This window comes from Thermothielavioides terrestris, chromosome 5 (genome assembly GCF_000226115.1).
Source record: "Thermothielavioides terrestris NRRL 8126 chromosome 5, complete sequence".
In the NCBI taxonomy this organism is placed as follows: domain Eukaryota; kingdom Fungi; phylum Ascomycota; class Sordariomycetes; order Sordariales; family Chaetomiaceae; genus Thermothielavioides; species Thermothielavioides terrestris.
Genome location: NC_016461.1, coordinates 3624557 through 3638336, shown reverse-complemented (window position 1 = coordinate 3638336; position 13780 = coordinate 3624557). Strand labels below are relative to the sequence as shown.

At 43.6% G+C, this 13780-nt stretch overlaps 3 protein-coding genes across 3 annotated transcripts; 1 reads left to right on the top strand and 2 right to left on the bottom strand.

Moving 5' to 3' along the window:
* Positions 1-489: 489 nt before the first annotated feature.
* Positions 490-2529, bottom strand: THITE_2152081 (uncharacterized protein; the record flags this gene model as incomplete). The annotated part of the gene is made up of 3 exons (XM_003657062.1): positions 490-571; positions 697-2311; positions 2372-2529. The coding sequence occupies 2 exons, from the start codon at positions 2527-2529 to the stop codon at positions 823-825; spliced, it is 1647 nt and encodes a 548-aa protein (XP_003657110.1). The 3' UTR covers positions 490-571; positions 697-822.
* An 845-nt stretch (positions 2530-3374) lies between these two features.
* On the bottom strand, positions 3375-6544 carry THITE_156659 (uncharacterized protein; the record flags this gene model as incomplete). Its single annotated transcript, XM_003657061.1, has 6 exons — positions 3375-3407; positions 4626-4820; positions 4853-4986; positions 5475-5725; positions 6369-6457; positions 6527-6544. The coding sequence occupies 6 exons, from the start codon at positions 6542-6544 to the stop codon at positions 3375-3377; spliced, it is 720 nt and encodes a 239-aa protein (XP_003657109.1).
* Positions 6545-11356: 4812 nt separating this feature from the next.
* Positions 11357-11608, top strand: THITE_2057917 (uncharacterized protein; the record flags this gene model as incomplete). Its single annotated transcript, XM_003657060.1, has 1 exon — positions 11357-11608. A coding segment is annotated over one exon (252 nt), but the record flags the coding sequence as incomplete, so codon positions are not given.
* Between the last annotated feature and the right edge of the window lie 2172 nt (positions 11609-13780).

Genomic DNA, 13780 nt, shown 5'->3' with positions numbered 1-13780 from the left:
ACGGCACCACCCCCACAACACACACTTGAGTCAGGGGGAGTGTTTTGGGCTCGGGCTGCGTCTAAGGGGGATACGCATCAGGGGGGAGGAAATAAGAAGTGAATGCGTGCAGCAAGGGATTGTGTGACTCGTGTTTTTCTTGCCGGGAAGGCACAAAATACGTGAGTTGGCCAGTTTACTGGTATTCCTCTCCTCCGAGGTTGAGAAGCTGGGGAGGCCAGACGCCCAGTGTTCTGTCTCTACCTCAAGCTGTGGTGAGTCCGCACCTCTGCTGCTTCTATCTCTCCGTTAGTCAGACATCGTTTAGCTAACGGCTCACATCGGGCGGCACGTAGAGACTTGGTTTTGTGGGAGGCACTGTAGATGAACTCAGTTTCTAACCTCCATCAAAGCGGGAAGCTCCTCTCAGGCGAGCCCCAACATTGGCTGGTATGCAGCCTGCACTATACAGGGAGGACAGAAGATTGGGAGCAATAGGTGCAACGAACATTAAAACGAGAGAAGAGAAGTCTTCGAGTTCTTCACTATCCTCACCCATATGTCTACAGCCCCTCAAGACACCAACACAGGCCTAGAAAGCTGTCAGTAGAGGAGTTGGAAGCCAAGGAAAGAAATATCATCCATACTCTAACAGCCGAGAGTGCGTATACCGGATATCCAAACAACTGGAAACTTGTTCATGTCCTCTGTACCTACCTAGCATTTGGAGGCACCTCCCAAGCCGCACAACAGAATAAGCATCCAGCTCACATCATCCGCCAACCGGACGGCATGGACACGTCGCCGACCTCGCTGCTGCCGTCATCGCAGTCCTGTTCGTTGTCAGCCCAGCTGGTAATTGTGGCCGCCACCCTGGAAGTCCTCAAAGAGGCAGACCATGTCGTCGTACGTAAGCTGCTCCGAATCTGTCGCCACAAGAGGGCACACGACCACACCGGGTTCAAGAGCAGGCAGGTCGTCAATCCCGAGAGTCTTGGCGGCAAAGTCCCGGAAAGGCGCAATGACGCCGGTATCGACGGCGCCGTTCTGGAAATAAAAGCCGTGCTCCCCGTCCGGCGGGACCGTAAGCGGCTGGTTCATAGCCCGCACCCGGTCAAGGAACCGCCGAAGCAGGGCCTCCGAGCTCAGACCCGCAAGCTCGCTCGCGCCAGCACGGGCTCTCTCCAGCAATGGCTGTTTCTCGTCGCCAATCTCAGGCCGGGGAGCCTCGGCCATGATCATGGAGACCACTGCGCCCAAGAACTCGGTGACGGAGATGCCCAGCTGCGCCTCGACTTTGTCGGACCACGTCGGCGCCAGTGAAGGGTCGCGGTCGGCAGCGGCGACGTCGAGAGGCGAGTGAGGCGGACCGAAGGCCAGCCACGAATGCCAGAGGGTGCACAAGACGGAGCAGGCCTCGGCGACAGGATTTTCGTCAGCGCCGCCGACGTCAGGGGCGGTGGCTGGGCTTCTGCGCAAAACGTCTCGACACCATCGCAGGCAAGACGGGAGGACGTCAAGGTCAGGGCGAGGGTCGGTGGTCATGTGCTGGTCGACGAACTGCTCCAGAACACTTTGAGCGTTGATAAACCTGTCGCCATGCTCAAGGTCCAAGCAGTGATTGTACCGAGCCAGTGCCGCGCTAAGGATGCTGTAAGCGGGCACGTCGAGGGGAGGACCTCGTTTGGCAAGCCTTCGGAGGTTGGCCTGCCCCTGGTTGTCGTCGATGATATCTTTGATGGTGTCCTTGATAAGGTCGATGGCGTCGACCTGATCCGGCCCCCGGTCGTACGTGTGGGCCAACAACAGGTCAACGGTGACGGCAATCCACGAGTCCTCATCCTCAGAGCAGATGTCTCCAATAGAAGCCAGCATTTCCCGAGCCTTGTCAGCCTGCGCCTGCGTCTGAGCGGTGCGGACGCACGTGTAGATATCTGGTGTCAAATGCTCGACATCCCACAACGCAGCGTGAAAGATGAAGGAAGAGTGGGCGTCCCCGAGGGTGCGCAGTATTTCAGCAAGCCTGCGATACCGAAGCCTGGCGTCTGGGGAATCAAGCTGTGGGACGCTGGGCTGCGACTGCACAGGAAACGACCGCGAATCGGGAGACGCGGGAGGGAAGCGTGGCGCGGCAGTAAGAGCGTGAATGGGGGTTTGCTGTTCAAAGGGCGCGTGTGTGCCAGATCCGTGTTCCTCGACAGGCACGGCGCCAATGCCGGAAGGCTCTCCCTGGGCTGGCGGCAGTTCGGGCGAAGATCTCCTTCGAGCACTGTTCGGTCTGTACCTTCTAACCCCCCACACGTCACGTATTCGACGGCCCAGCTGCCGATTTCTGTGGAAGCAAGTCAGTAGATCGTATCTTGCAGCGATGAATCCCCAAAGTGAGGCTTACGAAACAATGAAGCCATGTTCTTGCTCAAGCCAGAGTTTGACGGCCTCGACGGACATGGGGGTCTCGTACTTTTCAAGAATGTCCGACTTGAGTGCCTCCCACTCCGCATCGGGCTTCTTCCGTGCGTTCCTGCGGGTTCCTGGGATGAAGGGTCTCATATTGTGTGCCCAGAAGAAACTCAGGCAGCGTGGAGATGGATGACAGTGTGCTAGACATGTTCTCCTTATATCTCCGAGCATCATGCCAGCAGGCGGGCGGATAGTTAACAGTCAGATATTTGAAGCCCAACTGCCCTCGCCGTGGGTCGCGGACGTAGCGGGGGGTTTGCCTGTTGAGTCCGCCTACGAGGCGGCCACTGTGTTTTCCGCATCTGGAAGATGTAATTGGGGCGATGCACAGAAGACAATCTCGCACATTCAGATAGGTACAGCTGAACCAATAACTTGACTTCTGGGTCTTTTGAGCTGCTTGGCTAATGCACGTTAAAGTGCGCCTGCCACATGCAGGTTCGGAATCGGGGTCTGGCCTCGAAATGTGCTGCGATCTTTTTGCCCGACACGAGGGACACACCGAAGCAGGGCGCAATTGTCTTTTGAGAGAAGTGAAACAGGAAGTTGGAAATGTCGGTGGCGTGGTTCGCGCACCAAGCACATCCACCGGGCGGAAAGGAGATGAGATGAGGGTTCGAGATAACTGGGTGCCAGTTCAGCCGGTGCTCAACGCGTTGCGAACCGAACCATTCGAGCTTCCCACGCTCGGCCACGAGTCCAAAGGCGCGACTGTCCTTAGAATCCGGCCAAGTGGACAGACGAAGTACTGCTTGCAAACAGACTTTCCTCTGAGGACCAGTGCTAAGGACACTGCGGAACAGAGACCGGGGCACCATGCACCACTGAAGTCGCCCGCATCCTGAGCTGACCAGGGGAAGGGAAACGCCCGATGAATGCGTCGCTGGTCCAAAGAGGTTGGGGCTCGACTCGCCGCCTACGGCAGCCAAGGCACATTACATTTTCGCGGTCTGTCTGAACGCCTGGGACTGCACCTGGGTCAGTCTGGCGGCTATCACTGATGGCTGAAGGGGGGAAATACACTTTTTTGTGTCGCGTGTTGAAAGACTCTCTCCTTTGCCGAGGCGTTCTCTTCGCCAGTTTTGGAATTTTTGAGCTTCGATGTCCTTGACAAAAAGAAGAAGAAAAAAAAGGAGGAAAAGCAGAACTAGACTTCCCTGTAACAGAGCCTGTCAGGGACGGGACCTTGCAGCTCTGTAGAACTCAACTTGGTATCTCTGCTGCCGTGCTTCCCGAGTTAGGGCACGCCAGATGCTGCAATGTGGTGATCGACGCGGTGCGACGGAGAGCCCAGCCTTTCGAACGTGTGGGTGGGTTTGCAGCCCGTGAGGGGATGGCATTACGGAAGGCGAGGCTGGCGCGCAGCAAGAAGTGGGCAGCTGCCCATTGTTGCCTGCCCCAATGGTAAGGCAGGCACGCCACGTATGTGTGAGCTCCTCATTCATACGATCATTCAGCCAATGGAAGGATGCGATCTTGCAAGCTGCTCAACAAGGAAAGCCGTCAGTGGCCAAAGAGAGACTGAGTTGAGGGAGGTTCAGGGGAACCTTTGTATTCGCGAGCTGTCACGGGGGGAACAGCGCCACAGCAGGCTCACGTTCAACTAAGGTTACGTTGAAGCCTCTCAGGTTCTTTTGCACTCTGCACGGAAACCTAACTCTGACTAAGGGTGGTTCGCGACGTCCACGTTTACATGGATGTCGTCAAAGGTGTAACGGACGTCCTCGGCGATCGGCCGATTAGTCGTCATTCCACGCAGCGCAGTGGCTGAGCATGGCTCTCTCCTCTTTCGCAATGTGATGTTTAGACGCTTTGCAAGACCTCACTGCCACTTTTTGCGCAGGCCAACAGCTTGTGGAGATCCTGTGCAAGCGTTGATGGTCATTTATAATACTGGAAATCCCTTGGAGGCCCGAGCCTCCCCACTCGCACACAACGTCATCCTCGAGGCCCCAAAAAGGAGCATTACAGGTAGCGCTCCGCTCTAAGTCCAAAGCCTTTTTCGCTACAGGCCAGGATGAGCCAGTACAGAGTCGAACCAAAGAAGGATGGAATGGGGAGAGATGGATGTTGTACGCTGTTATAAACAAGAGCCGCCACCCCCTGAAGGAGCAAGGGGCGGAGTCGACCAACCAAACCAAACAAAACAAAACAACCTCACGCTCATAAAAAGCAACCACACAAACATCACAGCCGAACGTAGCAGCAACATTGACAGCAAACATCCTTGCGAGCGCGCACGTGATGGCGCAGGCGACCAGCTCGCGCAGCACCGGGCCGAGACCGCGGAAGAAGGCGCTGTTGGAGCCGGCCATGACGGCCTGGATCTCGGCGGGCGAGGCTCTCGGTAGGACCCCGGCAATGTAAACGGCGGCCAGGGTCTGGAACACGCAACCGGCGGCGCCGAACACACGGCGATGCCGCCCAGCGCCTGGCCGAAGGACATGAAGCCGACGGCAGCGTTGGCGTCGCCGGGTGGCAGCATCACCTGCACGATGAGTGCTTTGGGCGGTCCAAGACCGACGAGTAAACGGTCCGTCTTCTTCTCTGGCCGGGAACGTCACCCCTCGTGGCGGGCTCGACACCACGGCTAACCCGCACGCCGGTGCTCAAGAACCACCATCGGCCTCGTTCACAGCAAGTCGTCTGGCCTGAACATGGGCAAGGAAGGACCCTACCTTCATCTCTCCCGGTCCGCAGCGGCCAATCTGTTCCACTTGTGGCCTTGTGTCCGGACTTTCACTGACAAGAGTGTCCTGCGGGGGCTTTGGGTTCGCTAACACGGCTTCGTTGGTCCAGTGCCGCGCGCATTGCGCCGGTGATTCGAGTCTTCGGGTGCTGAAAGCAGCCGTTTCGGTCAGTCGGTCGGATTATTCGATTAGCTCGCAAGGCAGCCAGATCCATCCTTGAACCACACTTCAGGGCGCCGACCTAGTGCTTTACTGCTCGGCTTTTGCCTGCGCTAGTTTGCAGCAATCGGCCGTTTCAAATGGGCGGTCTGGCCTCGCCCCATAACGCTCTCATGCTGCACGAACGCGTAGTGTCGTCCTGTGGCCCCCCATCGCGGCCCTCGACTTCAGCCTCGGAGAGTTCACGTGCCCCCACAGGTGAAGGCTCGGTCTCCGGATACCCGGTCACGCACAGGAATGGGAACCGTTTGCTTTGCGGTCTGTCTTCGCTGTCATCGTGGCCGCGCCGTGTCGACTTACGCGGGGCCGTGGGCTGTGACGGCCGAGCTGCGGCAGGCGGATGCCGAGCAGGCGCTGCTGCTGCTTGGCGGAAAGTGCTGACTGGAGGTGCCCGATTAGAGAGGGGAATCTGCACGGCCAGATTGCTTGCTTCTGCGCGTTGCGACAGGTGCAGTTTTTGTCTTGGAAGGTGGTTCGGTATTAGGGAGAGCGTGTGCCAATGGCAGTACAGAGCACGGGAGACCAATCTGTTTGCAAGGCGTTCTGTTTCACCACCAGAACTGCCGGCTCTCTCGCTGGTTGGCGTCGTTAACTACCTGGTAGTGGCGGCTAGGGTGATGGCGGGAGCGACACGCAACCGAACTTTGAAACATGCCTAATACGGTAATAAAAGGCGCCTGCTCATGCCTAATACAGTTAGCGCCGCTAGGCAAACGCAACACCAACCACCCGCCCGGGTTCTAATGAGGTTTCTCATCTAATATATATACTACACAACGGCCCTCAATTTTGCTATAAGGCGATGGTCATTTAAGCTGCAAAACAGGGGTCTCCCTTAACTAATTGTTATTGCTATCCACCTTCCATATCTGTTAACAAATAACAGCTGCAGGGTACATTGCTGTTAAGATATTTTTACTGCTTTTGATTGGTCTAGCTCTACCCTATCATTTTCCAATTGTTGTTTTCTCTTCCTAATTGATTTGTTTTCCTTTTTCCTCTTTTTCTCTACGCGCCTACATCGTAGGCCACGCCACCACATCGTGGGCCACGCCGCCACATCGTGGGCCACGCCGCCGCATCGTGGGCCACGCCGCCGCATAGTCGAACTGGGCCGGCCGTACGCAGGTGCCTGGGCACCTGGGCTAGCCGCAGGCAAGTGGGCACCGGGGGCATACCGCGGGCACCAGGGCCATACCGCGGGCACCGGGGCTATACTGCGGGCACCGGGGCTATATTGTGAGCACCGGGGGCATACTGTGGGCACTAGGGCAACAACGCGGGCACCGGGGGCACAACGCAGGCACCGGGGGCATACTGTGGGCACCGGGGGCACAACGCAGGCACTGGGGGCACAACGCAGGCACCGGGGGCATACTGTGGGCACCAGGGCCATAACGCGGGTACCGGGGGCACAACGCAGGCACCGTGTTACACGCAACTATGGCAAGGGCACCCATGACCGTACCGCGGTCAGGGGTGACGAGCGTTCCTTTAAAAAGGGAACTTTACCCGGAACCCCTTTGTAGGAAGATAGACTACATTAATATACTTTTGTAATATATACTAGTGTTTAGGAGTGCCGCCTTATTAGCTAACAAGGCTAAGAGGCATTGATCTTTCTTACCTTTATACGTTTACCGCTAGATAGTTACTAAGTACTATCTATATATAACAAGTAATGCCTATTAACGATTTAAACCTATTCGCTTCCCGTTGAAGGGAGCAAAGTTCAATTTATAAGATATTATAAGTTACATTTAGTAAGTTATATAAAGTAGCGCCTAAGGTAGATAATACTCCTTTTTAAGGGAGTAAACTTTAGGAAACGTATTATATAATAAACTAGTTTGTTTCGCTAATATTGTTAGCCTAACCTTAGGTACCTTTAAAGTGTTAGGAACTAGACGAAGTCAAGTCCTATAAACGTAAACGTCTATAGGGATATATAGTAGACTCTTAAGTTTATTAGGGACTTTAGGGTTATCTACAATATTTAGTAGGTCACTAGTATTAGCTTATAGAAACTTAAATACCTAGTAGCTATAGTATCCTTTAAGACGATATTAAAAGGAGACAACTATATATAGCGATATACTTAAGAACTATACGTTTTAGAGTATCCTTCTTCTTAGATATTTAACAACTATATTTTATACGCCTATTTCGCAACTATTAAATATAAACTCTAAGCTACTATCAATAAGAACCTTATCCTAGACCTTAGGATTAAAGACACTGTTTTAGAGACTAAAGACTTAACCTAAGAAACGTTAAAGACCTTAGTACTAAAGAGTTAAGGACTACTAGAGACCTTGAAGCCTTAAGGGACTAACGATTAATAATTAGGACTAGCTATACTACTAGAAATATTAGTAAGAATTAAATATAATCTAACTAAGAACTAGCTAGCAACTCTATTAAGCTTAATCTTCTAGGAGTAACTAGAGCTCTAAGATATACTAATTATTTCTTAATAAGGACGTAAAACCTATACTGTTAATAGCTATAATCTCGATAGACATTACTAAAGACTGCTAAAAGGATTATAGGATCTATTATCTTAGGACTAATAACCTAAAGAGAAAGACCTATTATCTCTAATAGCTTAGCTAATTAACGCTTTTGACTAGGTTTCCTAGCTATTGCTATAGATATCTAGCCAACTATCCTAGTACCTATCTAAGCTTCCTAGACTAGGTATAGTTATCTAAAACTTTAGAACGGAATATATAGATAGTTTAGTCGATTCTAGTATCTCTTTACTATTCTAAGAGATACTAAGCCTACTATATAGATAAATAGCTAGACTCTTTAGACAAGGAGCTAGACCCTTTAGACAAGCTATTAGAGCTATAGACATCTAGGCCACTTTTGCTATATAGGACTTTTTTACTTAGATAGCTAGAATAATAGAGAACCTAAACGTTATAATCGAAAAGGCGAATAGGGCTATAGGTATAGAAGACCGTTAGCCTAAAACTAAGGACGAAAGTACTACGTCTTTATAACCGTCTATACCTATATCGAAATAGAAGATTTAAGACACTAGTCTCTTCTAGCTAAATATAAAGAATAAGTCTAAGGAACCTTAGGACCTATAGTACAATAAATAGTAGCTATACTATAAAGACGTTAACCTTTAGGTTAAATAGGTAGATTAGATTATTAGATACTACCTAGTAAGAGAAGAGACCCTATATATAGAGATATAGACTCTACTTTAAAGCTTAGTGCTATAATAGTATAAATAGTAGCTCTTTGCTATAGAAAAGGTAGTACTAACTATATCTATAAAAGTATAGACTAAACGTTTAAAAAAAGAGTTTAATATTAAAAGATATAAAGTAGAAAAATAGCTAAATGAAAACCGATATACTATAAAGAACAACTATAAAGACAAGCTAGTCTAGAAATTCGCTATAGAATACTTTAAATATATATATATTTAGGGAGATACTACTGAAGAGCAACGTCTAATACGCCTATACAACTACCTCTATCTAGAACTTCGTTAACTATACTCTAAACTAAATATAACTATAGAGATAGGTATATTCCTTAGTATTTTCAATACTAAAGTATATATCGTTAACGACAAACTCTGCTAGGACATCGCCAAAGGCTATATTATTAGCTACAATCCTATTACTAATAATATAGATATAGAGTACAACGACGAAGGACGAGGAGACGACTAAGAGGATAGTAGAGCCTTCTAGATAGGAAGAGGCAGAAGAGGATATCGCAATTATTAGAGAAGAGGTAGAAACAAACATTAGTGACCTAAAAACAATTAATATAGAGATAGTAACTAAGTATAGCTATTTAGTAACTAAAACTTCTATAATACAATTAGATATAGAAGAGGATATTAACTATTTAATAATTATAAAGAAGGACTTAGACTATTCAACGGCTAAAAACAAGGCGATAATAGTAACTAGGGAAGACTACTTTAACCTCGACGACTCTAATAAATTCGAATATATATATATAAAAAGTAGTTCGAAGATAGCACCTTCTTATACTATAATAAGATTATAGTAATAGGAGACGACGAAGACGCTAACCTTTATTGTAAAATACTAGAAAAGACTAGGTATATTCTTGTCGATAAATATAATACTAAAGCTAAGGACAAGGAATTAGAAGACGAAGAAGCTAATAGTTTTTACTATTTATATTATATATTTCGCTAGCTTAGACTAAGTTAGAATAAACTACTATAATAGCTCTTATAGATTTAGCAATATACTATTTATAGTAAAGTCTTTATAATATATTATAAGCTTTTTAAATATATAGCTAACAATAGCAACGAAGATAAGTATAAACCTATATAACCTTAAATAGACCATTAGCGTAACCTTAGTAACAATAAGAACGAGCTTAATAGTAAAGATATAAACTTTATACTAATCGAAAGATAGATTATAGAAGTGTAGCCCTATATACCGCTATTAAAAGCATTAGACAAGTAAGCTATATACTTTATAATTAATATTAGCGCGAACCTAGGTAAGCTAGGCACTGAGGTTTACTTCGATATAAATAGCAATACTAACCTCGTTGATAAGAAGTTTATCTCCAAATGAGCTAAGAACCTATATTAGATTAATATAAAGCTATACCTTATTAAAGGCGTTGGAGCCTATACCAAAGTCAAGAAGTAAGTTGAGTTTAACTTCTATATCTAAGGAATCGTCTATAGTACTAATATAGACAATTACTTTACTATAATAGCTAATATTATTAAAGGTTTAAAAGTAAAACTATTGATTGGAACTAACTTTATATTTTATAACAGAGTAAAGATTAACTTTAATACATCTACCTATTACTTCTAATCTATTTACAATATAAAGGTGAGAGTATATATAGAATAGAAAAGAATAATTTAGAAAGTGAAAGCTATAAACACTATAATAGTTATACCTATAACGGAATACCTAATTGAGACTATATTTAAGCCTATAGATATCGATGACAATAATCTAAGTAGCTAGAAACGTAAGCTCTATTTCGCTTTATATATCGAAGGTATATTAGACGCTATTATAGATATAAAAAGTATATACTAAGCTATTATAAAGAATAACACTGCTCACCTAATTACTATTGTCGAAGGATAGTGTATTAGACACCTCCTCTAGTATAGCCTAGAGGAGGATATTTAGGCAATGGTATAGAACTTTATATAGTAGACCTAGGATAACGTTATAGATAATAAATATATATAGATAACGACAACTATACAATAGAAGCTTAGTAGTAAGAAACTAATAATAGAGATACTAATAGAGGATAAGTATAAGCTACCTATTAAGCAGGAGTTCTATACGCTATCCTATAGTATTGAGAGACTAGACGACATCCTATATATTAAGTTAGTAGTAGAGGTGAACGTCTATAATAGGGACAAACGGTATATAGAAAAGATAAAGGCACTACTAGATAAGTATAACGTCTTTTATAACTATAGCATTGTTCCTATACTAAAGGATTAGAAGATAAAAATTCTATTTATCAACAGATAGTAAAATTAGCTTAAGCCTATTTAGGTTTATCTACTAAACGCTAAAGACTAAACGATTGTTAATAAAGAATATAATAAACTATATATATAAGGAAAGATAGACTTTATAGACTAGCTAACCCCTATCGCTTGCTTAGTCTTTATAGTCTATTGTATAGTTGCTAGAAAAACGAAAGGTAGAGCTATAGTAGACCTCTAGCCTCTAAATACGTTGGTAGTACCAAATATATATCCGTTGCTTAACTAAGACGACATTATAAATATAATAATAGGCAATATAATCTTTATAGTATTCGACGCCTTTAGATTCTTCTTCTAGCTTCTAGTTATAGAAGAATACTATAACTATATAGTAGTTATTAATCCTAAAGGTTTAGAATGCTCAAATGTTATACTAATAGGATTTAAAAACTTACTAGCTTTTATATAGCGCTTTATAGACCGTTTATTCTATAAGTATAAGTACTTTATATATATCTATATCGACAACATTATTATCGTTAGTAAGAATATAGAGGAGTATCTTAGATATATCGAGATATTTCTTAATATCCTTAATAAAGTATATATTTATATTTTAGTAGAAAAATCCTTTATAACCTACCTATTAGTAAGACTTCTTAGCTATATAGTCAATAGCGAAGAAGTAGCTAAAATAGACGATAAGATCACTATATTTAAGAAACTCAAGTTCTCTAATACTTTTAACACCTTAGAGTAGTACCTTAGTATAGCTAGATAGCTATATAAGGGTATCCTATAGTATATAGCGAAAGCGTAGCCTCTATAGGATTATAAAACTAAACTCCTTGCCTAAGGGAGAGTAAACGGAGACTTTTCTATCGCTAAGTCGAAGAATGCTAAGAAGGCATTTACCTTAAACGCTAAATTTAAGCCTATACTAGCGGAACTAAAGTCCTTTAGGCTACTATAAAAATACCTATATAAGTAGTACTTCCTATATTATTACTATCTTAATAAGCTACTATTTATTAAGCTCAATATAAGTAGTAAAGGATATAGAGCAATTGTCTTTCAACTCTATAGTAAATAGGACAATACTAGTATCCCTAGCTAAGATATCCTAAGTAGCGAGATCTAGCTTATTATATTCCTCTCCTATCTAACCTCCAACGTAGAAAGGAAGTATAGGAGTATAGAAGTAGAAGTTGCCGTTGTTATATAGGTAGTTAAAAAGCTCTAGAAAATAGTATAATTAAAGTAATACTCTATAAACATCTTAATAGACTATATAGTGACTAGAGGTATTATAAAGTATATATCTCTCGCTACTATAGACCTTATAAAGGCTAATCTAAAGCTCGCTAACGCTATAAACTAACTATCTTAGTTCGACTTTAATATCTTCTATATACTAGGAAAGCTCAACGTTGTACTAAACGCTTTATTACATTTACTAACCTTTAAGGAGGATACCTTTAATAAAACCTAAGACGCTATTAACGAACTAAAGGACATTTAGTCTATTACCTAGATTAATACTAAGGAATACTATACTATAGATACTAGTACCTTCGAACTAGTTATTAATAACGAGTTTAAAGCTAAGCTAACTATAGCTTACCTCAACGACTATTAGTATAATAAGATTATTAGAAGTCTCTACGATATAGAAGAATAAGTTAAGAAGCTCGCTAAGTAGAGAGAATATAAAGAGCGAGAAGGAGAGCTACGAAGAAAGTAGTACCGAAAGCTATAGCTTAGACCCTACGAACTAAAGGATAGTCTCCTCTACTATATTGACTATAAAGGAGCGAGGAAGCTTTATATCCCTAGTAGCTATATTAAAGACATTCTTACTATTGTATATAATAATACTTACTACTTTAGTATAGACAATATAATAGCGAACCTCTTAGTATTTATATTTAACTAAAAGCGCTAAATAGTATATAAGTATATTTAGTATTGCCCTATATATAAAGAGAACTAGACTTTAAGAGAATCAAAGCCTAGAGACCTTTAGCTAATTTGGATATTGCTATAGCCTTTCTATACTATTACTATAGATTTTATTATCGGTTTACCTACTATACTCTCTAAAGGGATATTATAGTCAATAAAAAAGTACCTAATCCTCAATGCTATATATACTATTATCTATAAGTTTAGTAAAAAGAAGCTTCTTATAGCTAGAAATGATAAAATGTTAGTAGAGGAATATATAGTTATAATCCTTAGAGTATTGACGTATATAGATTAAGGACTTCTAGTATAAATCATTAGTGACTAAGATACTAAGTTCACTTTTAACCTATAGAAAGAAATCTTTTATATCCTAGGCGTTAGCCTCCTTTTTTTAATAGCCTATTATCCTTAGATAGATAGTTAATTAGAAAAGATAAACTAGATAGTAGAAATCGCTATTTATATAGAAGCTATAGAAAAACTAAGAACGCTATAGCCTCTACTTCTCTTTACGTTATAGTACAACTTTAATAATATATTTATAGTCACTATTAGAAGATTACTAAACAAATTAGTATATAGCTTTAAACTATACTCTATCCTAGATATACTTTACTGTAAAAAGGGTATCATTGCCTCTACTAAAGCTATTAGTATCCTTAGACAATAGTATTAAGAGGAAGTAGCGGAATAGATCGATTATATAGGCGTTATTACAAAGATATATTATAATAATAAGTATACGCCTACTAAGTTCGAAGTAGAAGACACTGTTTACCTATAACTATATTGTTACACGCAGATGGTGCTCGGTGACCATCTAGCGGTAAACGTATAAAAGTGAGAAAGATCAATGCCTCTTAGCCTCGTTAGCTGATAAGGCGGCACTCCTAAACACTAGTATATATCACAAAAGTATATTGATGTAGTCTGCTATTCTACGAAGGGGTTATAGGCAAGGTTC